Source organism: Gallinula chloropus, assembly GCF_964237585.1.
Source record: "Gallinula chloropus genome assembly, chromosome: 1".
Taxonomy (NCBI): domain Eukaryota; kingdom Metazoa; phylum Chordata; class Aves; order Gruiformes; family Rallidae; genus Gallinula; species Gallinula chloropus.
In genome coordinates this window covers 143,876,534-143,900,277 of record NC_140085.1, presented here as the reverse complement: position 1 = coordinate 143,900,277, position 23,744 = coordinate 143,876,534, and the positions used below count along the sequence as shown (strand labels likewise).

General features: G+C 43.1%; 1 protein-coding gene across 1 annotated transcript in view; it reads left to right on the top strand.

Annotated features, from left to right (window-relative positions):
• AFF3 (ALF transcription elongation factor 3) overlaps positions 1-23,744 on the top strand; it is a gene marked incomplete at both ends in the record, with an annotated part of 332,199 nt that overhangs the window by 285,299 nt on the left and 23,156 nt on the right. The window contains 4 exons of the mRNA XM_084279299.1: positions 6,302-7,372; positions 9,091-9,215; positions 13,278-13,479; positions 16,022-16,146. Of these exons, the coding sequence (XP_084135425.1) occupies positions 6,302-7,372; positions 9,091-9,215; positions 13,278-13,479; positions 16,022-16,146 (1,523 nt within the window). The remainder of the gene's footprint in view (positions 1-6,301; positions 7,373-9,090; positions 9,216-13,277; positions 13,480-16,021; positions 16,147-23,744) is intronic.

Sequence of the window (23,744 nt, the reverse complement as noted above, 5' to 3'; positions counted from 1 at the left end):
GTTGATGGGAAAGAAATATGAGATAAAAGGAGGAGAAGGGTTGTAACCATGAAGTGAGGAGTGTTTACTATCAAGGCAGATACCTGTGCTGCTTGGACCTGAGAGCCACAATTCCTCAGGGACTTTGGGAAGTTAATTAACTGAGGCAGGTCATGGATTTCATAAAGTCAAGCAGGGGACTGAGAGTCATGGAAACAAGGAGGAAGTGCCTTCTCTTCAGCATTTTATACCTATCCTCCCGAGATCTGTGGAACTACTTTTTTATAGAGCCTGAGTTATCCATGATCATTGTCACGAAGCAGTGGCACTGCTCCAACGGACTGCTTGTCTCTTTGCATTATATTTGTGTGGTTTGTCTTCTAGGACATGCTGTATGCAACATGCTTATACCAAAATATAAAGGACTTAAAAAAATGTGACGGCTGCAGGGGTTTTCATTGGTCATGCCTTGTTGGAATATGGGAGAGGCCACACTTGGATAGTTTCAGGGTGTCCCAGGAAAGTAGGATACCTGTGCTTTCCCCAAGGGCCAGTGCTTTCCCAAGCCCATCATATGACCGACCGATGGCACCAGTTCAAAACATGCTTTTGTGATGTCTCTGACAGGAAGTCTTGTCTGCTTTGCACTGATGCTTTAACTTACATTTATGCACCCCGTGAAGCCATCTTTAAAAGTATATGCCAAAGTCGCAGACAGTAAATGGAGAGAGACAAGTCCTTGGAAGCTTTTTAAAGGAAGACCTATCCACCTGAGTTTAAGTAGTCGACTCGATTCCAGTCCTAGTCTTAAAATGAATTTCATCTACTGGGTAAGATAGAAAAAGCAAATATATATTTGCTTTTGCTTTAGGATAAACTGACACATTAGCTACAATGAACTGGAGTACTCCAGCACAGTGCTCGGCAGGAAATCTGTATTTCCAGGTTGGGAGGAACTGAATGTGGAAATCTGCAGACCATTATGAGGCCTTCATTCTTTTCTTTTTTTTTTTTTTTTCATAATCTGAAATACTATATGCTCAAAGATTCTTATTTCTAGGACAGTGTGTCTTCTGCATTTGAGCTAATATGGAAATTCAATTGCTATTTCATTTCTTCTATATTTTTTCCTCATCTCATTTTGAGATCTTTGAGTTGTTCTCAGGTGTCTAAATGCAGTTGCCTAGAGTGTAAAAGCAGCTCATTGTAAAGCATACATATAAAATAGATTAGATGAATTGCCCCCTAAAAGTGTCTGTTTCTTTCCATTGACTATTTAGAGCCTGTAGTGACTAGCTCAGCTGTCTACACTTTATGTCTGCAGTAAACTAAGAATAATGGCTGAGCTAGAACAGGAGACAACATTCAGACTGGTTTCAGTGATGTGGACAAATTAAGGTGCCTCAGACATTAATGTGAGTTGTTACAGTTTTGTGGACTGCCAAATCTGAAATTATGGACAAGGGACTGAGGCTTCTATTTCCTGTTTCTTTGCTGAAGTCATGAATTCTTTGCATGACCTTAATTAACGTCATAAATGAGGATGCTGGAAAGCAATGATGTCTTGTCCCTGCAATTATTTCAGATGGTAGGAAAAAACCTTGGGTGTCAAGTCCGTAGAAAGGGCTACATTTCAAAAGCTGAGAATTTGGTTTGTTTGTTCTTTGTTCCATTGAATTATCCTGCAGACCTTTAATAAGGCTGAATCCGGTTAGACAATCGGGAATTCCCACGATGCAAGGAGGACTAGAGGGAGGAATGGGCAGGAAGGAAGCAGAGAAGCCATTGCATGGGACAAAGCATCAGTAGCTAAGCAACAGTAACCATGCCAAAAGAGATGTCCTGGGCCCCACTAGCCTCATACACCTGATGCAATGTCCTTTACAGCCTCCGCTGCTGTGACTAGTTCACAACCATCAAAGTTCTTTCCTTTTTTCCAAGGATTCGAATACACTTTTTGTCCGTGCTTATTCTATTATCATGGGATATGCTCTTTCCCTTCAACTCCTCATGTTGTGAGGTGAAAACCAAAGTGATCTGTAGGGTTATGCTCTTCCCAAGCCTTCTCTCTCATCAGCAGAGAGCTGCCTCCTGATCACTGTATCAAGTTCTTCATGTGTCTGGACATCAGTATCAGTGGCTGAGAAGCCACTGCTAGTGAATCCCTGCTGTTCCCTCAGGTGCCCTGTGGCATCGTCTCTCTTCTCTTTAGCTCGGAAAATAGGAAGAATGTGTCTATATCTAATGGACTAGCTAACTGGGGAACTTGCTCATGTCACCTCACCAACCTTTCTTAACTGATAAATTTCATTAGAGAGGCAGGGAAAGAAGAGTTGTAGTTTTAGGGCTGCAGGGTGGAGGGGTGTTTTCCATATCTCTCTTGTCTTCCAAAAAGTTCTTGCTCCCCATCTCAAGTAGAGCCATGAGTCGATTTCCTGACTGGTACACTCAGAAGAAAACAGGATTTTCCACACCAACTGTAGACACTATTTTTACCATTGCAAATAGGATCCATGGGTTTTAGCTGTCTGGACTGTTTTTGACAAAGACTACAAACTAAACGCTCCCATTCCTCCAGAAAACTCTTTGTGGCAGGAGCCACCTCTTCCAGTATATGTGCACCGTGCCTAACACATCCCCAGTTCTAGTTTGATGTAGTGCTAGCAGCAGTACTAATAAAAGTACAATAAAGTAATCATCATCATCTATACCTTAAATACCATGAAAAGGCACCTCATTTGTATAAGGATTGCCCTGAACCAAATCTTTGATATCAGGGCAGCACAAGCAAGTTGTAATAAGAGCAGATTAGTGTGTAGATTGACAATATATCAAATCTACAGCAGGGATGGCTGAGAGTTCAGTCCTACCACACCATGGGCTAAGTACGTGCACATAGTATAGGCTGTCTAATCTCTCAGTGGAAGCAGTGTCGTGCTTCAAGTTTACCACGGTGTTAGCTACACCTTAGGTCCCTCTTTGTAACAACAAGCATAAACTGACCTCATTACAAAGTTTCACAACTCTTCACCCTAGAAAGTATTTCTGAATAATGTTTTGACAAAGGGGTTTCTTTCAGATACATTCCAATTTGTACCTCTGGTTGCACTTGTAGCCTTGGAGAGATTCGTGACACGTAGACGTGCTGCGTAGGAGTTATCCCACCTAAATTTGGACCCTTGTACTGTAGATACATACATCTGCTCATCACCTCAGCCTCTCCTTTACAGGCAGTGGAGAGGAATAGACGTTTTTAGGGCCCGGCTCATCTGGCCTATTTCAGATGTCTATTTCAAGAGGGAACGTTTCACACCCTAGAAGACGAGTCCACTGACTGGAGAAGGAACTCGTCGACTAGCTCAGATATAGGTGTCTCTGTTGCACAGATGAATCCACCCACAGTTTTTATGGAAGTGTATTGCATATCCTTCTGTTCCTCGATGAAGCCCGACACATGTGCACGTCTGTGGTGCATTGGTCCCTGGAACTATCTTTGGTGAAGTTTCCTGGTTTGGGTTTTCACGCCAAACTCATATTTCACTGCAAGGCAGCTTCACAGCAGACTGGTATTCCTATTGTTGCTGCCCATTGAGGCACCACCAGCTTTACCCCAGTTAAAAACTGCCCAGTTCTCTTCGAGGCCTTGAGGGCAGCAGACTTCCATGGCACAAAAACCAAAGGAACAGAGACCATTCCGCCACCTGATCACCCTGGATATATATTCATACACATTTCCATCCTTACCTGCTGCTGAAAATGTCCCACTTTGATCAATCCAACCTTTCTTCCATAGAATGGTAAGTGACCTGCTCAGGGAGTGGTTTAGGGATTTTCTTTTTTCCCCCACAAATAATTGTTGTTAGGTATGTAAAGTGGACTCTCAAGAACTTCCATGTAAATTTTCCCGATACCTTTTTTTACCAGGCCTGCTCTTCATTCTCGGCTGACATGATTTTGTTGTCTTGCAAGGTACCTTGTTTTTTAAGTGATTTTAAAGCACAGTACTGTTCAGTTAGAGCAACCAATTGAGTAAATTACTTCCAAAAGTGAGTTGGCACCACTTATGTACACTGACAGTCTCAAATATTCCAAAACTGTATCAGGGTCCAAAAATAGTGAGAGCAGTTTTAAAATTCTGGGTGTTGGGTTGTTTTTTTTTTTTTTCTTTATTGGATTTTTTTAAATTTACCTTATGGGCTGCAGGCTTTTTTACATTTAGCTGATGCATCCTAAAGGGGATTTTTAGCAGGCACATCTTAAAGATTTTTGGTTTTTTTGCAGCCACAAGAATTAGAATTTTTATTTAAATAAATCCCAGATGTCAATCTAAGCCCATGATTCTGAGAGCTGAGGCTTTAAGAAAAAATAACGAGTGTCCTGAAACTCCTGAAAAAATTAGCAAAGCTGGCAACGTTGTTGATTCTTTTTATTAGACTTCATAGTTGGCATATAGGTTGGTGGGACTGTAGTTATTCTGTCTAAATAGCAGACATATCACTCTAGGAAAGTACCATGTTGCCAAGTTATGACACTGTAGCAGTTAATCACTGTTTTCTGCTGGTTTACTGTGATCCCTTGAAATCCATATTTTGTGAACCACTGTTTTCAAGAATTACAAGGTACATAAAGAGACAAAATGGGATGTAACAGAAAAACTGGAAGTTTTTTGAACTTTCAAGCTGTCCTCACTCTGGCCTATACTTATGGGCAGAGGTATATTTTTCCCCATGTGCTTCTGATCTTTGTCCTTTTCTTAAATACATCTGAACAATGGAAGGACTTTCAAGCACAGTGAACCTTTTATTATATATCTAGTATATATAAATTCAGTATATGCATAATGAATGTCACCAAACAAGTCTGTCTATTTTCAGCAACAATAAAAAAATGGTATTTATTTTAGAGTTAAGAGTCATAAAAATACATCTTCATCCAAGAGAAATGCTGCCTATCCATTTTCAAGATTTACTGCTCAGGAAAAAATTTCTTCATGTAAGATATTAGGCAGCATGCTTAGGAAAAAAATAAACTTAAGGCAATCCAGCAAACTTCCCATGGGTATTGGGCATCTCAATCATGAGTAAATTAGATGCTTCTGAGAGAAGGAATATTTGTATCACATAAATTCCAGTGTCTAAGTTCTTTGCTTCTTTCAGAAGCCTTTGCGTCCTGTAGAGTAAACACAACAGCCCTCAGAGGGGTGATTTTGGAGATTCCCTTGGCTGTGCAGGAAACCTGTGTCGCCTTCAGGCACCTCCTTTAAATAAGGAGTTAAGTACTTAAGAGACTCTTTAAGTTAGAGACTGTGGATATTCTCTCCTGAGCAGACTTTCTTCCACAGCATTGATGGTTTTCATGTCAGCCTTATGACACGCTTTTTGATTATTCATATGCTGTAGCCCAGTGGATCAAATTTTGGCTCCAGTTAAGGAAATTAGGAGACTTTTCACATTAGTTTCTGTGGGGTTAGGGTGGCCATCTACCCCATCATTTATTTCTTTCAGGGTTTTTTGCCTTTCCTCTTCATTTTATTACATTCAAATTTCTGATTGCAGGAAGCACTAGAAAACACTTGCACATTATTCTGAAATAATATCGTCTGAGCTGTTGTTACATTTGAAATCATAATTATCCCACTTCTTCACTGTCCAAACACAATTATAGTTTAGATGCTCTCTTAGAACATGATCGTGTTGTGACAGGAACGAAGAGAAAAACTAACAGCCGCACAATACTCACAAAATGAGCACTTGACAATACCACCACGAAACATGTTTGTGGGATCTCACAGGACTGTAACATCAATACCAGACAGATTACAAGAACTGCCTGGTTAGCCCTCCGGCTCCCCACTACATGCCTCTTTGCATGCTGTTAAAATACTTTTTTCTATTTATCACGGTGGCACAGAACACCAAGTACATATCCCTAGCTTTCCTACAATCTCTCCTCCCTTAGCCTCAGCTGTACCCCTGCCTTGTTTCCCTCCCTTCCTATTGCCTTTCTATTTTCTTTTATTTGGAAACTTGGGAGCGCTTCCCAGTAAAGCGGATGCCAGTAGCGCTGCATGAATCATCCTTAGAAGTGATGAATCACAGAAACCGTTCTCCTTCCCAACCTCACTGAGGAACCAAAAATATCCCCACGCGCGCTGCGTGCTCCATGTCTCCCATCCCACCATGAGGGCTGCCACGGCTCAGGGGGGGCGGCTCTTTGACCTGCGGTGGCAGGAGGGACCTGGCACTCTGGTGTCCCTGAGGAAGCCTAGGGTGAGGGCAGCAGGGTTTCCACACTAAGCTCATTGCCCATGTTTCCCTTTCAGCCTGAGCCACCCTCATCCAACAAGTGGCAGCTAGACAAGTGGCTGAATAAAGTCACCCCGCACAAAGCACCCATCCTGACCCACCACGATGGCCCAGCGCTGGAGGCCCATCCCTACTACGGCCGAGTGAAGGCAGAAAGACAGGAAAGTGAGAAGACCCCGGCCGCCGTCCCAGTTGAGCACCGCAGCGGGGAGAGCCGTGCAGCCACCGCTACCACTGCCGCCGTCGGGGACGGACCACGGCCCAGGACCGCCAACAAAGCACCAGGCAGCAAGGGCAGCCGGCAAAAGTCACCTCCGGCCGCTGACAACGGACCTCCGAGGCGGGCGGCAGGGAAGAAGGCACCGCGGCGGGCAGAGAGGACCTCTGCCGGGGACGGCCCCCACTGCCACAGGGCGGAGGAGCCCCCGGGAAGCCACGGCTTTCTGGAAGGCACTGCTGGAGAGGCGCTGAGGGCCCGGCCCGGTGGCGGCGGCGGCGGCGGCGGCAGCAGCGGCAGCAGTAACGGCTGCAGAGCGGGGCACCGCCGGGAGCCCCGCTTGGCCGCCGCGGGAGAGAAACGTCGGGCGCGGGGGCCGAGCAAAACGGCGCCCAAATCTAAGGAGTTCATCGAGACCGAGTCTTCGTCCTCGTCGTCCTCCTCTGACTCGGGCTCAGAGTCGGAGAGGGAGGAGCGCCCTCTGCCTAAGGCAGCGGCAGCGGCTGGGCCCGAGCCGCACGCCAAGGACACGGGGACCAGCGCCGCCAGCAAACCCCACGGCGGCTGCAGTGCCTTTGGCTCTATTAATGCCAGGACTAGTAGTGAAATAGCAAAGGAGCTGGAGGACCAGTTTTACACCCTGGTTCCTTTCGGTAGGAATGAGCTCCTGTCTCCTCTGAAAGACAGTGATGAGGTAAAGTCGCTGTGGGTCAACATTGACTTGGCTCTTTTGTCCAGGATTCCAGAGCGTTTGCCTGAAGAGCAGCTGGCCATGAGCGCCGGAGCAAACCAGGCGGCCAGCCTCCCGCAGGGTAGTAGTGCTGACCCCCCCACAGAGAAGGGTTTACCGAAATCTAGAAGGAAACGCAAGGTGAGCTTCAGGGGAACTGTTTGGTATGGGTTGGGGGGCCTCCAGCATGTGGGAGGTAAGCATCGCTTCAGCCTGCTTCCAGTGCTCAATGGCAGTGTCGGCACTTGGGAGCTGGGCTTTGTCCCCGCCTGCTGCACAGAAACCAGCCAAGCCCCAGGGAAGGTGCCATCCCAGAAGGTGATGAAACTCCTGGCCGTGAGGGATGGCAGCCCCTTGGAGGTGGCATTTACTGCTGCAATGTGGCTTTCCATGCTTTAGCAAAGATACTGCCTTTTAGTAGGACAGTTCTCTCTCCTGAGGCTTCTCTCTAAACCTAAACAGTTGGAGGTGATGTTTATGTCAGTAAAGGTAATATAAATGGCTGTCTTGTCGTGATGTGCACAGGATCACTGTGTGCATAGAAAAAGGAGAGGCAGCATCTTTTTTTTTCCCTCAGACTGTCAATAAGCAGCAAACCCTCCTGTCTTGAGAGGGAGCCCCAGCTTCGTGGGGGGTGCACTTGCACAGGCACAGGCCCGGGACCTGCCTGACTCTGCAACCTATCTCCCTCACACCACTGTGGCCCTGTTTTACTTCAGGGCTCTCAGACAGCTGTAAGAAGTGGAAATGTAGTCTGTTAGCTGCCCCCTCTCCAGCAGCACTGTCATAGCAGCCAGGTGGGCACAGCCCTCTCCTCACATCCAGCTTTCTGCCTTGCCTCTCCTGGATGCTCAGGAAGAGCCACTGGTAGTGCCAGGAAGAAAAACCCCCTCCGCCCTTTGGCTCTAGCTGTCCACTGAGGAGACTTTCTGGTCCATTTGTATCAACATGAACCCAAAAGTCACTCTGAACTGGAATTGTCATCTTCCCAATTTCTGAACAGTCCTACTGCCTGTTTCCCTCAGAGCTACTGTACATCTTTAGATTGATCTCTGTATATTTTTGGGAACCATTGATCTAAAGCAGTCTTTCCTTTTTTTAATCTTTTTTCATTTTGGAGGTTATTTTTTTAGCATCTGAAAGGTGGAAACCCTGTTCTGGCCACTGGTAGATCCATAACAGAGAGCCCTGACAAGCTTTGAGATGCGTTTGTCTGCATCTTCCGTAGGAAGTAGCATGGAAGTAATTACACAGTACAAAATGACGGGAAACAGATCGAGGAAGAGTGGCAGAAGCAAAATATTTATGTTTTAGGCCATAGGACATGCTAGTGTGATAATGTCATGCTGCACACCCAGAATGAAACACTCATTTGGGACCAGACTAAGGTCCCTTCCCAAAAAGCAATCTGAATGCAGCATATCCTCGTTTGGAGGAGTAAGATGAGTGCATGGGTGCAAGTTGTGCCATGCCAGCTGTCCTCAAGTCCAGCTGCTGATGTGTTGGATTTACTGGGATAAGCATAGTCACTGATGTCAAGAAAAGAGGGAAAGACAAAAAAGGTTTGAGGACTAGGTGAGAGAAAAACACACAGGAGATGGGCAAAGAGGACAATATAAAGGTGGTGCCAGTGAGAAAGCAGTTGAAACAATTAAAATTTTATATTCCACTACTTTGCTTACACACAGCCTCTTTAAATTTTAGGGTTTTAAGACATGGATCAATTGTTTCTGGCTTATGTTAGGTATATGTTCAAAGTGTCATCATTAATACCAAAATGCTATAAAATACCAGCCCGACTTGCTGAAATACTTTTTTGATCCAAACCCTACAAGATTATTATCTTTCTCTTTATTCAGTGTGAGAATGAGGAAGAGGGCAGAGACATCAAGAAGACTCACTTAGAGCAAGCGAGTTCTTCACGATTAGCTGCCTCTGCCCACAGCGTCACAACAGCAAATCACTGCAATATGAATGAAAATAGGTAAGCATTTTCCTTCTTATTTACCACTGAGTCATACAACTAGTTGCAGTTTAATGCAGTGTGTTATTTTTTCCTTTAATAGGATTTATTTTTTAATTATCACATTTTATGTTGAAAAATTACCCATCGCATTCTGCTTTCTTCTGGTTTAATGAACAAGTTAGCAGCTCCTGACACATTTATATACTTGCATTTTTGTCCTATTGCAAAAGAAGTTGTGAGTCCAAGTGTGAGGCTCCTGGAATGAGTAATTACAGCTTGAGTAGTGCAATCACCCGAGACATATTCTGTGCTGTACGTACCAATTCACATAGGCAACCATCTTATAGCCTTTACTTTCCTTACAGTGTTACAGGTTTCAAACTTAAAGTTTGACTGTAGAAATACAATTATCTATAAACTCTATGGAAAAGATGGGGAAAAATATCCATAACGACATCTGCAATACTCAGTTCCAGAATATATTTTAGATCATACACATTTTGAGATTAGAAGCAATGTGTTCTGTGTAATTTGTAGGTGTTTTAGGACAAAGAATTCAGACTTTTTATAAAAACAATGGGATTTTTAAAAGATGCAGGGCATGAAACGAATTATGAATATTTAGTATTTGCTGGCATGGTTTATGCACACAGACCCCTGTCAATGTCAAATCAATCATACTGAGTTTCTCTGGAGGCTTCCAACAGTCAAACTTAGACATGCATCTTTTCAGAGTTCAGCTGCATGCTGCTTAGTACCTGCTGGTCATAAGTATTTAACAACAACCAAAAAAAAAATCATCTTCTGGTAGTATCAGGGTTGCATTTATTACAGTAAGTGTTTCTCTTGTGCACGTCACTGACGAGCTTGAGCAATTTTTGTAATTAACACTGGGAAAAAATATCACGGAGAGAACTAATATATATATATATATATATTTTATATATATATACACATATTGCTTGTTCAAAAACATGCATTCAATTTCTTTGTCCTGGCATGTCACATATGTTTTATAAAGTGAAAACAATACATAGAGCAGTTTGTTTTACTGTGGGTGATTGCATGCAGGCATACCATTCCTGTTACCACAGTGTCATATGCTTCACGTTTGTTTTCAGAGAATAACATGGCTGTTGTAGCTTGCTGTGTCACGGGGTTAATTCTCTGGCTTCCTGGAAGCAGGACAATAATTTGTGTTTTGCTTAACATTATATTCAGTACTCCTGGTAGGAACTGTACATTAAAGAAACAAAGAAGGAGATCTTAAATGTATATTTGTCTCCTCATTCTTCCCTAGTCTGCCTTGCTTCCAAGACATTCCTGTCTTGGATATGATATGATATCAAGTGCTAATATTCCTGGAGCTGAGGATGGGCTCCTGAGGCTGTAACTAAACCAGCAGAGCAGGTAGCAGGACCTCCTGTCCTTCTTGGAACTCATGCTGGGTCATCCCGCCTCCAGTTATGCCACCACAGCTGCCTGAGAGGGTATCCTCTAAATTCACTCAAGGAAAACTTGTCAGAAATCAGAAATTTTTTTTTTCTTTTCTTGTTTTTGGGCTATTTCTTTCTCAGGGTGGTGGTTCTTATTCATCTCACGGGTGTTTTGTCAGCACAGCTGAAGGCTGGTAGCAGAGAGCTGGAGAAGTGTTAGAAGTGGAAAAGGATGTTGATTTTGCAGGAGATTGGGAAAGCAGAGCCTTTGGGAGCCCATGATAGAACCTAAGGAACGTAATATGAAATAAAGTAATAGCAGGGAGCATTGCCTGCGTTCATACTAGTAGGCCAGATAGGGCCTGTCTGCAGTTTGACGGCTCACAGTGGGCCCTCCGCAATGTGCCAAAGGCCATGTAGAAGATCTGCAGCTCGTCTAGAGATTACAGCTACTCCTCACAAGTTCTAGAAATAAACTTTAGAGGTTTGGGTACACTTCCAGAGTGCTGTTGGCTTCCCTTGGATGCATTAGGCCTGCACATTGATAGGGATGTATAAACATACCTAGTCTCAACATGGGTTTATCACAGACTTGCAGAATGACACAACAGTAGGGGTCGGAAGGGACTTCTGGAGACCATCACATTTAGACTTGATGATCCCTCAGGATTACCCAGAGCAGGTTGCACAGGATCACATTCAAGTGGGTCTTGAATATCTCCCAGAGAAGGAGACTCCACAACCTCTCTGGGAAGCCTGTTCCACTGTTCTGTCACTCTCAGAGTGAAGTTTTTTCTCATGTTCAGATGGAACGTTCTGCATTCCCATTTGTGCCCATTGTCCCTTGTCCCATCACTGGGCACCACTGAAAAAAGGCTGTACCCATCCTATAGACATCCACCCTTTAGATATTTATAAATATTGATGAGATCCCCTCTCAGTCATCTCCAGGCTAAACAGACCCTCAGCCTTTCCTCATACAAGAGTTGCTTCAGTCCCCTCATCATCTTTGCTGCGTCGGATGGACTCTCTCCAGTAGTTCCCTATCTGTCTTGGACTGGGGAGCCCAGAACTGGACACAGTGCTCCAGATGTGGCCTCACCAGGGTAGAGAAGAGGGGGAGGTTAATTTCCCTTGACGTGCTGACCACGCTCTTCTTAATGCACCCCAGGACACCATTGGCCTTCTTGGCCATGAGGGCACACTGCTGGTTCATGGAGAATTTGTTGGCCACCAGGACTCCGAGGGCCTTCTCCACAGAGCTGCTTCCCAGCAGGTCAACCCCAAACCTGTACTGGTGCCTGGGGTTGTTCCTTCATAGGTACAGGACCCAATATTTGCCCTTTTTGATTTTCATTAAGTTCCTCTCTGCCCAGCTCTCTAGGCTGTCCCAGTCTTACTGAATTGTTTTATGTTTTCTTAGGGGCAGAAGAAGGGCACAGTTGTCCATCTTGCATGCCCTGATTCTTGCTTTCATGAACAACATTGGTCATTAAAACAAAACAGTTCATGTTGTGTTTTAAAGGTACTGTTAGACTGTGGGAAACAGGAAAGGTTCTGAATTGCAATTCATGGCTTCTTTCACAGCTAATTTTTAAAGACTTGCCAGATAAATGGACAAATGTATGATAAGAACACATTTAATTAGCTCTGTTCCCTGAAATGATGTGCAGAGATAAAGTATAGTTTGTACCATATTCTTTTTTGTGATTCCATTAAGTGTATACTGTCTGATACAGTAACTATAAAGAAGTGAGAATTGTCCATAAAAAGTAATAGGCTGAATAAAGGGGAATGTGACAGGGAAAGGTATTGTGTTAAAATAGTCTGTCTGACCTTAATCACAGTTTTAGTCTTAACGAAAACTGCCTGCTTTAAAAAAACTTCTGCTCTGTGTGTGTTGCTTTAAGAGTTTCAGCTCAGTATTTCCTTCAAATTTGTGCATCTGAAGTTTATTTCTGGGCATATTTTTATGGTCTGTCTGACATCTCCTTATCCGAAGCTTCCCCCAAATAAATGAAAGCTGCAAATACTGCCTGTGTTACGGCTTTCTTCTTTGAAGATGGAGCAGCTCACATTTCTCTACGTCTACTGTTTGCATATGTTTCCTTTTGTCTGCAGTACCAGCCTATCTTTCTTTGTCTTCAAAATCTGTGTTGGATTAGTGCAAACGGTGCTACCAAAGGCTGGGCATTGAGCACAAAGACAACGCAGTCATCTTTAAACACATTTCCTGCTTTAGTTCACATATGGTTTTATTGCCATGGCTTATAAATTGTCACCTGTAATGGTGAAATAGGGCTCCATAACCTAGACTTACACTTCAGAGCCTAATCTTTGTGTCCAGCTATCCCTTAAGAAATGGTGAGCAAGTAGCCATTTATCTCTGTATTTTTTTCCAAGTACTCTGATGCAGACTTTATATTAACTCCAGAATTACAATTTGCCTTGCAGGGAAAGAAGAGAAACATGATCCAAATTTGTAAATGAACTCTTGTTCTCAATACTGTAAGCTTGTTTCCAGATACCAATAGACCTTATCCTGCCAGAAGGTTTTAAATGCAAAGTTTTGGTAATATATAAAACATTTACCTTTCTCAAAGCCAGCTTTGTGACACTCCATTACTGTAATTTCCATTTCCAGCTTGGCAATACCAATAAATAAAAATGAGAAAATGCTTCGGTCACCCGTCTCTCCCCTCTCTGATGCATCAAAACACAAACACCCCAACGATGATTTAACTTCCTCCAACAGACCTAATGGCAGCAGTCTATTACCTTCCATCTCCTCCAGCAAAAAACATAAGGGTGAAATCCAGTCCCAGCCACATCCCGGAGATTTCAATGTAAGTTGATGCTGTTGTTCACAATACAAAGCCTAGCTGCGTATTTTTCACTTTGTATTGCAGTTTTGGATAGCTTTGCAAAATGTTATGCAAAAAAAACCCAGCAAAAATGGATGTTGTGTTGTAAGTTTAGATTTTGTGATTTGGGGATTAGCAAGGCACAGAAGAAAGGAAAGAGGGCAGGCTGCAAAGCAGGCAAATAAGCAAAAGGTAAAAAGTTAACAGCCCAAAACAAATGGCTTTGGGCTACCAGAATATTGCTTGGGCACAATGCAAGACCCCTACATCCCCAAGCGTGGTGCATAAGGCCTCTACTGTATAAGGCCTCCACCCAGCTACTGCTGAACCAGGAGTGTGCCTGCAGACAAGTTCTCCTACATGTCTTAGCAACCAACTTCCTCAGACACTTACACTTACTCTTGACAGGGGTGAAGAGCTTAGCAGCAGCCTCACGACTCAGCATCATCAGATCCCAGGCACTCAGATACTTATCAGAGTCTTGCTTACACTAGATGTGTCCAGAGTGCCGCATTACTACACCACATGGTAGCCACTGCCCGCAGAGCATGGAGAGAGAGGAGTAGATGCTGTTCCCATTTATGCATGAGTTCTGTGATTAGGATGCTGGACTAAAGAGCCCCTTAGCTCTCCTGATTGAAGGAATTCACATCTCTCTTACCTCTCAAAATCCTACTCTACCCTCCAACTACAAGGATACTGCTGGTAGAATATCAAGGACAGAATATTGTCACATCCTCCCCTTGAAGCTGTTCTGCTTTATGTGAAATACCTAGAAGAAGCAATTTGGGTACCATCATATTGATATCCGCTGCTGGAGCATATAGTCAAGCTGTTAGGTCACTCTGCTCCTGCTAGAAAGGCCCATGCTCCTCTCCTTGGTACAAAAGCTGTTTATGTGTTTTATCCTATATCTATTTGTTGTACTTGTTACTTGATACATAAGAGGCTTCAAAAGCCTAGGGATTAGTGCCTAAGCAACTTTCAGAAAAATGAACTGCCTGAGCAGCAGTGTTCTCTTCCAGCTACTTTTTGCTCTGGAGATAACTATCCCCACAGCATATGTTAAATGTATAGGTATATAATTAAATATATTGGATTTTTTAGAGTGGAGGGGGAAGTAGTAAATATAATCTTAATATTGGACACTTTTTCAAAAACAAGTTATCGTAAATTGTGTGCTTCAAGATATCTCACAGATGATGTTGGTAAATTAATCATATTAATCAGATAAAAATATTCCAATAAAATAAATTTTAACATAGTTATTAATTTATTTTTGCATTTAGTAAATGTAATTTTTAAAACATTTTTAAATTCTAAAAATGTAAGTTTAGAGGTTTATAACCCATTCAGAATTATAATGATATGATTCTTCACTGGGTATCTTGAAAACAATTTAAATTCCTTCACAGGCAAATGTGCTGGAAATCAAAAGTAGAAGGTGATTGCTTTATGATCCACACCCTTAGCAAGCGCTGAGTTTCACTGAGATTTTCTGCATAGCCTAGCAATGCACCATTTGGTCAACACTTTAACAACCTTTGCAATAAAATTCTTATGTATCTGGTTATTCATCTGAAAACTTCAGCCTGCTGAGCTGATCTGGATGTGCCATAGAGAAGATGAGAGCTCATGAAATATAAATGTTAAAGGTAGCTCTGGTTTATCCCACCTTCTCATCTGGCACGTAACTGGCATGCGTAAGCAGTCCCCTGAATTTCTGTCAGAGAACACAAGCTGGGGAGCAGCTTTTATCCGCTTGAGCTTTTTGTCCATGTCCCCATTGCCTTTCTGTCTGTCACCTGACAGAGAAGGAACTCTGCTTTCTGGCAGCAGTTATCAACCAAAAGCAACCTGGGTCTCTCTGCTTTGCCCTGTACCAGTTTGTGGCAGCCGACACAGCAGGTCACTTGGTGGGATGAAGGGCTCATGAGGCCACTCAAAGAACCCAGCTGCAGCCAAGGGAATGTATGAGATCCTGCCCAAAGACAGGTGCTTCTGCTGTGGCACAGAGCAGTAATGTTTTGAGCTGATCAGGGACCTACAGCAGAAAGAAACCTGAAACTTCAGCTGCAAATTCATACTGCACGGGTACATCAGCAGCACAGCACAAAAGGAGTTGAACAAGTGAGCCTTGCTCTCTCAAGGCAAAGTACAATGCCAGTTAGGGAGCTGAAGACTAGACATGGACCTTAACCTTCTAAATGTCCACAGTAGATCTATTCTTTAATAAACTTCCCTACTGTATTTCAGAGTGTTTTGATAGTTACTAATAGTTTAGCTCCATTTCTTCTGTGTATCACATTGCAACTTGAGCCCTTTACAAAGTAGTCTGAGCAGTATCTGTGAATTTGTGGGTGTCAGTGACAGAATATATCAGTTACACGTACCCCATGCTGAAACAGGAGGAAAACTAACTGCCAATTTACAACACAATGAAAAGACTTTCTGTCATTTACTAGTTGCTTTTTTGAAGTTAGTAGCCAATTCCTCAATGTTTTCTCTGCTGTTTGTTGTCTAGAAAGCAATTCACATCAATTCAGAAAATGTTCTCTGCAATAAGCCCCAGTCCCAAACAGAGCCTTGGTCACCTCTCTCCAGCACACCCAGGGACTGCAGAAGGACAAAGCTTGTCTTCGATGATATGTAAGTACAAATTACTTTAAAATAAAGAAAACAATGTCATTTGCTGTGTTTAAGGAAAGAAAAACAAAATTTGTCCAAGAGCAGCTGAACCATGGCCAGAAGTAGTAGAGTAATACTGTACATTGAGCAGTGAATGAGCCATACTGTATAAACTCTTTAATTTTTCATTATAAATTAAGCCTCTAATCACCAGGGAGTAGTGAGGAGTGGCTGTTCCCTAAAGGATGGGGAGGTAGGAGCCAAGGGGCAGAACATGTCTGACACGGCAGGGGTCATGCCAGGTGAGGGTCCAGACCCAGAACACCCAAGCAAGTTGAGCAGGGCAGGCCCAAGGGTGGAGTCAGGTTTAATCAAGAGTCCAGATCCTCAGGCAAGTCTGTGGTCATGAGGCAGGTCCAAGGCCTGGCCAGGAAGTCAGAATCAGGTCCTGTGTGGGTCAGGCACAGCCCCATGACTGCCAGATGTACAGAGCAGCAGTTAGGTCCAGGCAGGAATACAGTCCCCAGGTCAGGGTCTGGATCAGTGAGGGCCATGGTCAGACACAAGCATGGCTTGTGCACCGGGAAGGGCAGAGGATATATTGAGACTTCTATCCCTGAGCCTTGACAGCTGTGGCTGTCATTGCTGCTGCTGCACAGAACAACATATCACAAAGGGAGGGCAGGTAGGAAGCAGTTTGCATGAACACCTGGGATTCAGGGATACTTGGCCTTCTCCAAGTCCACTACATCCTTCAAACATTCTCTGCTCTCCTCCTCTGAAAATGATTTTATCTTGTAATTGTCTTTCTTTTTGGTAAAATAAATTTGCTGATTTGTTTCCCAAGGTCATTCAGGATGTGCTCTTATTTTGATAAGGTAAAAAGGTGAAAGTGAAGGTTGAAATCCTAGTATCTAGAAAAGTCCTTTTGACTGGTAATGTCCTGACCTGAAAATACTGATTTTTTTTTTTTCTGGCTAGTGTAGAAGAGGTTTTGTTCAAGCTATGCCTCAGACTGCCTGGAGCTCTGTAAGCCGTGTGACCTTGACACACCTTTTGTACTCTCTGGCTTTCACCCACAACATCTCTAACTCTTACGCCAAAGGAAACCCTGGGATAACACCCTTGTTTCCTCAGGAGCTTCTTTCTACCAGAACTGGGGTTATTTTATTGTAATAATAGCACTAATACTAATACCAAGTTTTGTTCACTGTACCTAGTCTGAGGGACAACTGGAGGGATGACAGCCTCTCCTAAAGAGGCTTTGTACTATAAAGTGTAAAAAATTCCCATAGACTTCATAAAGTTGTAACTGTTTTGTGTGTCAAGAAAAGAAGGCTGATGAGATTAATTTCTGTATGTGTTCATTGCAGTCATAAGGAGATTTAAATTGAATAAATGTAATCAGTTTTATTCTTCCTCTTTTGGAGAAGGCCCTCCCCTGTGTATATATCCTTATTTTCCCTCCTTCTCCACTTCCCTCCATGTTTTTTAACTCCTTCGGTGTATTTATTCAACAATCTCAGTTGAAGAAATTTGGAACTGTTTAGAAGTACAACCTAACTCCTCATACATCTGAAAATACTTTATCATCTCTAATTTACTTGCAACTGTTCAATTTTTCTGCAGTTTAAACGTGTACACAGAAGGCAGAAAGGTATCAGTGTGCCTGATAAAAGTCAAAATTGTAGGTGTGCTCAATCTGTTTGGATTAGAAAAAAAACACAATCAGAAACAGCTACAACAGAACTATTGTGTCTTTGTTTTATTTGCCCTCAAGATGCTGGCAAAAAAAAACCCAGGGAAACTTGTTTGTTTCAATTTTCCCCTAGAATACTGTCATAGGTTTTTTTCACTATCTCTATCATCTAACAGGCTTTTATCACTTGCTTTCTCCATTAGTGATACACGTGATTTCTCTGGCAGGCATCTTCAATAAAGCTGTTTCACCTTTTCAGGGAGATACAATTAAACTGTTTGTGTATGGTGCCTTCCATGTAGAATGTCCCCAAGCAACTTGTGTCCCATAAAAAAAAAAAAAAAAGAAAGCAATCTAAAAAGCTACATAAGATAAAACACAGAACCAAGTATGTCTTAATTTGCCCTTAAAACCCAGAAACAGTTAAATGTCTGTTGTTCTAACTAAAGAAGGGAGGTTTTCATGTACTACAACTGTCATCCACAACCTGTTTCTAGGAAACACCACCAGAATACCAGCCATACTAGACCTTGATTCTGAAATTACTGTGCAGAGAAGGCACTGAAATGTAGCAGATTAGACTGGCTGCAAATGTTAAATGTCAACAAATTTGACTCACATGCTCGGAGGATCAAATTAAACATGGCAGCCAGCGTCTTTCAAATTCATACAGCACCACAGCAGAGGATTTGAAGAAATGCAATACAGTAGGTCTCAAATTTTGTAGTAATCCTAATGGCAGCATTTTGTCCAAAATGATGCCTATGAAGTATTTCATCTCATAATCCATGAAGTTCTGAATTACTGTAATCCAGCCACAGCTTTAAAGTCTTCATTTTAATCAGGATCTATAGTTTTTTATGAGACTAAATCCCTTATATTTGATTTGAAACAACAACTAATTTTTTTGACCAATCAATGTCTCTATGCTTTATTCTCAATTTATTTTCTCCAGATCATTGACAACAGCTGTCACTAGCAATAAATTGGAACACAAGTAGGTCAATAAAAAGTATATCTTGCTTGGCAGAGTGCTGTATGCACACACATTGCCATATAAAAGTAAATATAGCAAAACCCTACTTGCCCTGATTTGCCATTGTTTACTGCCTGCTCTAAATATGCTTGGACCTACCCAGTATGCCTTGTATAAGTGACATCGATGCTGTTTCCAGTATTAATTCTTAACAAGATTTCCTAGATTTTTTTTTGCCATTTCTGACTGCATGAAGAGAACATTTTCAAGGCTACATAATAATGCTTCAAGCCAAATTCAGTCCTGCTGTAATTCCACTGAATGACAGAGTTCCCAATAACCACGTTGAGGAACAAAGTCTGTTGTCCTTGAAGTGATAAGTGCAGACATGCTGCAGGTGCCCCAGGGAACAGTCCTACACCCTCCTGGAACCACTGCATGTGTGGTATAAAAAAAGAGCAGAGTGTACCCAGCTTCCCAGTCTTCCTTATGGATAAAACAGAACATGCTCCTCAGGATTATTTTCTAAGTTGCATTGTGGGTTACCTTTTCAAATTTGAGGTGTGTTTTTTTCTTCACTTATTTTCCCTTTTTTTCTGGCCTTGTAGGAGCAAGATAATCCATTTTCTTCAGCTTTTTTTTAATATAAGTTAATAATTTGTTCAGTGTTTTTTTCCATCTTTATGGATTTAGGTGCTACACACACACACCAGCTTTACATTGACTAAAGGACATATCCTGCTGTGAGACAGCATTCCTGTGTTTGTCAGCCAGTAAACCATACACCCAGAAAAAACTCAGCCTGTAAAGGTGTTACTCATAGAGCACATAAACAGCTCAAAAGATAACTTCTTGGCACTTCCCTTTGGTTTGGCTTGAACCCCAAAAGGCTCATTTTCAGTCTCCTCTTCTTTGTTCTTCTGCCTCAGAGAAGACAGCAAAAGGCATTCTTGGGTTGTGACTCCCATACAACATCTGGAATTCATCTTGGCTTTGCACTGCTCAAAATGTCTCAAGGACACCTGGTACTCTGGAGTGTTTAGAGAGCACATCCTCAGGAGCACAGTTAAGGAAAAGAGCTTCACTCCTCAGCAGCAATCTAAAAAATCACTGGTGGGGTAATCTGACATCTGCTACACTCAGTTCCTCACAAATTCATACGCTACTTTGGACTGCTCCAGTTCTTGGCTTTGGGAGATTTCAAGACTTCATCTAACCATCTCGTTCTTCCTCTCCTTCCCTTCTTACTTGTGGCACTGAATTTTCTCATGTTTACACTGCACATGAGGGAATAACATTATACTGTTAGCAGACATTGCCTCCTGTGACTAGCTAATTAAGTAGCCTGTTCTCTGCAAGACCACCTACCCCTTTCTTTTTCTGGTGGGAAATAGATGCTTAATGAGCTCTCGCAGGAGATTCTCACAGGGTAAAGATCATAGAGCCACTATTCCCTGTCATCAAAGAAATGACAGAGCTGTGGAGCAAGTCCAGAGGAGAGCTACAGAGGTGATCAAGGGGCTGGAGCACTTCTCCTATGAAGACAGGCTGAGAGAGTTGGGCTTGTTCAGCCTGGAGAAGAGAAGGCTGCGGGCTGATCTAATTGTGGCGAACCAACACTTAAAGGGGTCCTGTAGGAAAGTGGGAGAGGGACTGTTCATCAGGGAGTGCAGTGATAGGACAAGGGGCAGTGGCTTTAAGCTGAAAGAGGGTAGGTTTAGGTTAGAAGAAATTCTTTACTATGAGGGTGGTGAGGCTCTGGCACAGGTCGCCCAGAGAAGCTGTGGCTGCCCCCTCCTTGTCAATGTTCAAGGCCAGGTTGGATGGGGCGTTGGGCAACCTGGGCTAGTGGAGGGTGTCCCTGTCCATGGCAGGGGGATGGAACTAGGTGAGCTTTGAGGTCCCTTGCAACCCAAAGCAGTCTGTGATTCTATGTTTCTGTATCCATGCCCCTCCTCTGTTCCTGTGGCCAAGTGGTCCAGCACTGTTTATGTGATTAAACTCTCTTCACACCCCAAAACAAAGAACACTCATTGCCGCCTGAGAACAGTCCCTCGTCTGGGCTGTCACCCAGCTGTGCCCAGACATTGTCTGAGACTCAGTTCAAAACTGTGCCAGGGAGAGTATTAGCAATTAAACAGCATGGATGATCAAATGTTGGAGCTGGTATTCTTACCCTGCTTATTTCACTTCCACAGTGAAAGAGGGTAGGTTTAGGTTAGCCAAGGAATGGGTTTATTGGCAGACTCAGATCTGAAATAGCCTCTGACAATTTTACCACTCAGTAAAGAGGGTTTGTTTGCATAAATTGATTTTGATGTGCCTTTTTCTTACTCTACAGCTTGACTACAAAATATCTTTAGTCCACAGAATCATAACAGTGAGCAGAGGTCAAAAAAACCTTCCTCCAGGTCCCAGCAGCAAAACGGAATCTCTCAGATAGAATGCAGTCTCTCCTCCAGTCTCTCCCAGTCTTCCCTTGCCTATACAAATGGTGAGCAATGAGCAGACGCCTACAGCAGGTGATGGGCACCTTTCAAACCCCTTTGCAGCTCTTTGACTAGGCTAGGTCTCTTCCTGAATCTCAGGAATGCTCATCTAACCTCCCATGGTATTTACTGTTCTACCATATTTCTGGTTCTTGACAGAGATTGTTTTCCTCAGTTTTGGTATCAAACATCAGTTTCTCCTTGAAGAGCTAGAAGTCCATCCCAGTGTAACTCAGGGTTTGTCTTCTTGTGCTGGATCACAGAGTACTGTGGGTTTTCAGCACCCTTGATGCCAGGATTCACAGGTGCAGCATGCAAGAGACATTCTAGTGCCTCTATTTGCAGCTCAGTTCCTAAGTCAGCTTTGCTGCCCCCATGGCAGTGGAAAATATCTTTACATGCATTTGAAGAGTATTTAAGGTCCATTTTCCATAATATAATTACCCAGAAATTTCCCTTTTGGACTAGAAGGCTCACTTTAATGGCCCTTGCATGCAAAGGCTGTAATCCCCCAATTCCTTCAACATAATAAGGGATATTTTCACCTTCCAGAGATAATGCCCCACACTAGCACAGGATCATAACCACTTTAGCCTAGAGAAGCACAGACTGTTCAAGCTAATTTTTAGCCTGGGACTACCCTGTTCATCTTGAGAACCAACAGTGAGTCATGGAGCTGGAGAGGGGCTGTGATGACTTAACGCATGTGAGGAATATGAATTCTCAAGATCTCCATCATATGCTTTCCTGCTCTTCTAGTGCATGGTTATGATTCCTTTCAAATCCTGTGATTACTGAAGTTTCTTAGAAAGACATAGCAGGACAGAGGTCTGGACAAAATCTTTGGTTTGGGATCTCCTGCTCCTTTCAGTGTAGATACCCCATTCACTGACTCAGGTTTCACGTGTACTTAACAGTTTCACCCTCACCTTGGCTTCTCACTTGTCAGAGCTGGGGACATGGGAGCTGGCTGCCAGATAGTCCCTCTCCCAAAAAGATCTTTCTCCCTTCGGTTTTCAGCTGCCTCTTGGAAATTCAAGGTGTGATTCTATGGTATTTTAAAACCATATAAACATGGACTGCTGTTGTCCTGCCACCTCTCCCTACTTCTGACTGTAAAGGCTTTCACTCCATTTTTGACTGAACTTAGTTGATTTCAGAGTATCTATTTAGCATAGAAGAAAAGAGACACAACTGTAGTTTGTCTGCAAGGATTTAATGTTTTCCCCCACTGCTTTTAATACAGGAGCTCAGGTGCCATTCATTCCACTCCCTTCGTGTGTACACTTTGCCCTTGCATGATTTAGTCTAGATATTGATTTCACATGGATATCTCTAAGTCATGAATCTAGGTCATGCCCAGGAATTTGTAGTGGATTTTGACTCTTTGTCTTGATCTCTCATATTTCACTACATTGACATGGTTAGTCTGGGGCATGTTGCATTTTTGCCAAAATAGGAACCTGTACTTATTTTATCTTTCTTCATTTAATTTAAATTAGGTGCCAGGCTTTATTTCTGTCCACTACTTTTTGCAACAGTAACTCCCTCTCTAGGTATCTGCACTATTCATCTATTCACCTAACCTAAGCTATTGACCTTGTTACACCAAGCCCAACAAGATAATAGTTGTGTAGTTGGGTGATTGAGTAAATTTTTCTTACATTTGGCCTGACTCCAGTCAGATCCTTTGTTCCTGCCTTTCTGAAATGTCTCTGGTATTATCATGTAAAGGGGTCACAAATTCTCTCTGCCCACCCTGCTGTTGGGTCTGCCATAGTGACCATGAGACTCCGATAACTGGGTACCCACCTTCCAGAGTGGCCCGGCCTCTCCCCCACCCTACCCTGTGTGCCGCTGTGTGTGCCATGCCACAGGCACAGCGGTGCCACGTCCCATAAAACAACATTTATTTTAAGTTGTGACCATGATACATCAGGGGAGAACACTATTTTGTATGGTGATGCCTCCTCTGCAGCTTCAGCTGCAGATGACCATCCTTATATGTGACCCAACACATCAGACATGCTCCTCACACATGTCCCAGTGTGAAACAACAAATAGGCAGGGCTGTATGCTCCTACCTTTCACTTTATGTGGTTTTTTTGCTCTTAGAGGGTTTGCTTCTCTTCTTGGACTGAACGTTCAAGGCCTATTTCCCCCTCTACTCTGCCCTGGTCAGGCCCCACCTGGAGTATTCTATCCAATTCTGGGCTCCCTGGTATAAAAAAGACAGGGATCTCCTGGGAAGAGTCCAGAGGAGGCTACGAAGATGATTAAAGACCTGGAGCATCTCCCCTACAAGGACAGGCTGAAAGAACTGGGGCTGTTCAGCGTTCAATAAAGAAGACTGAGAGGAGATCTCATTAATGTCTATTAATATCTTAAGTGTGGGACTCAGTGGGGAATGGCCAGCCCCTTTTCAGTGGTCTGTGGAGACATGTCAAGGGGCAAT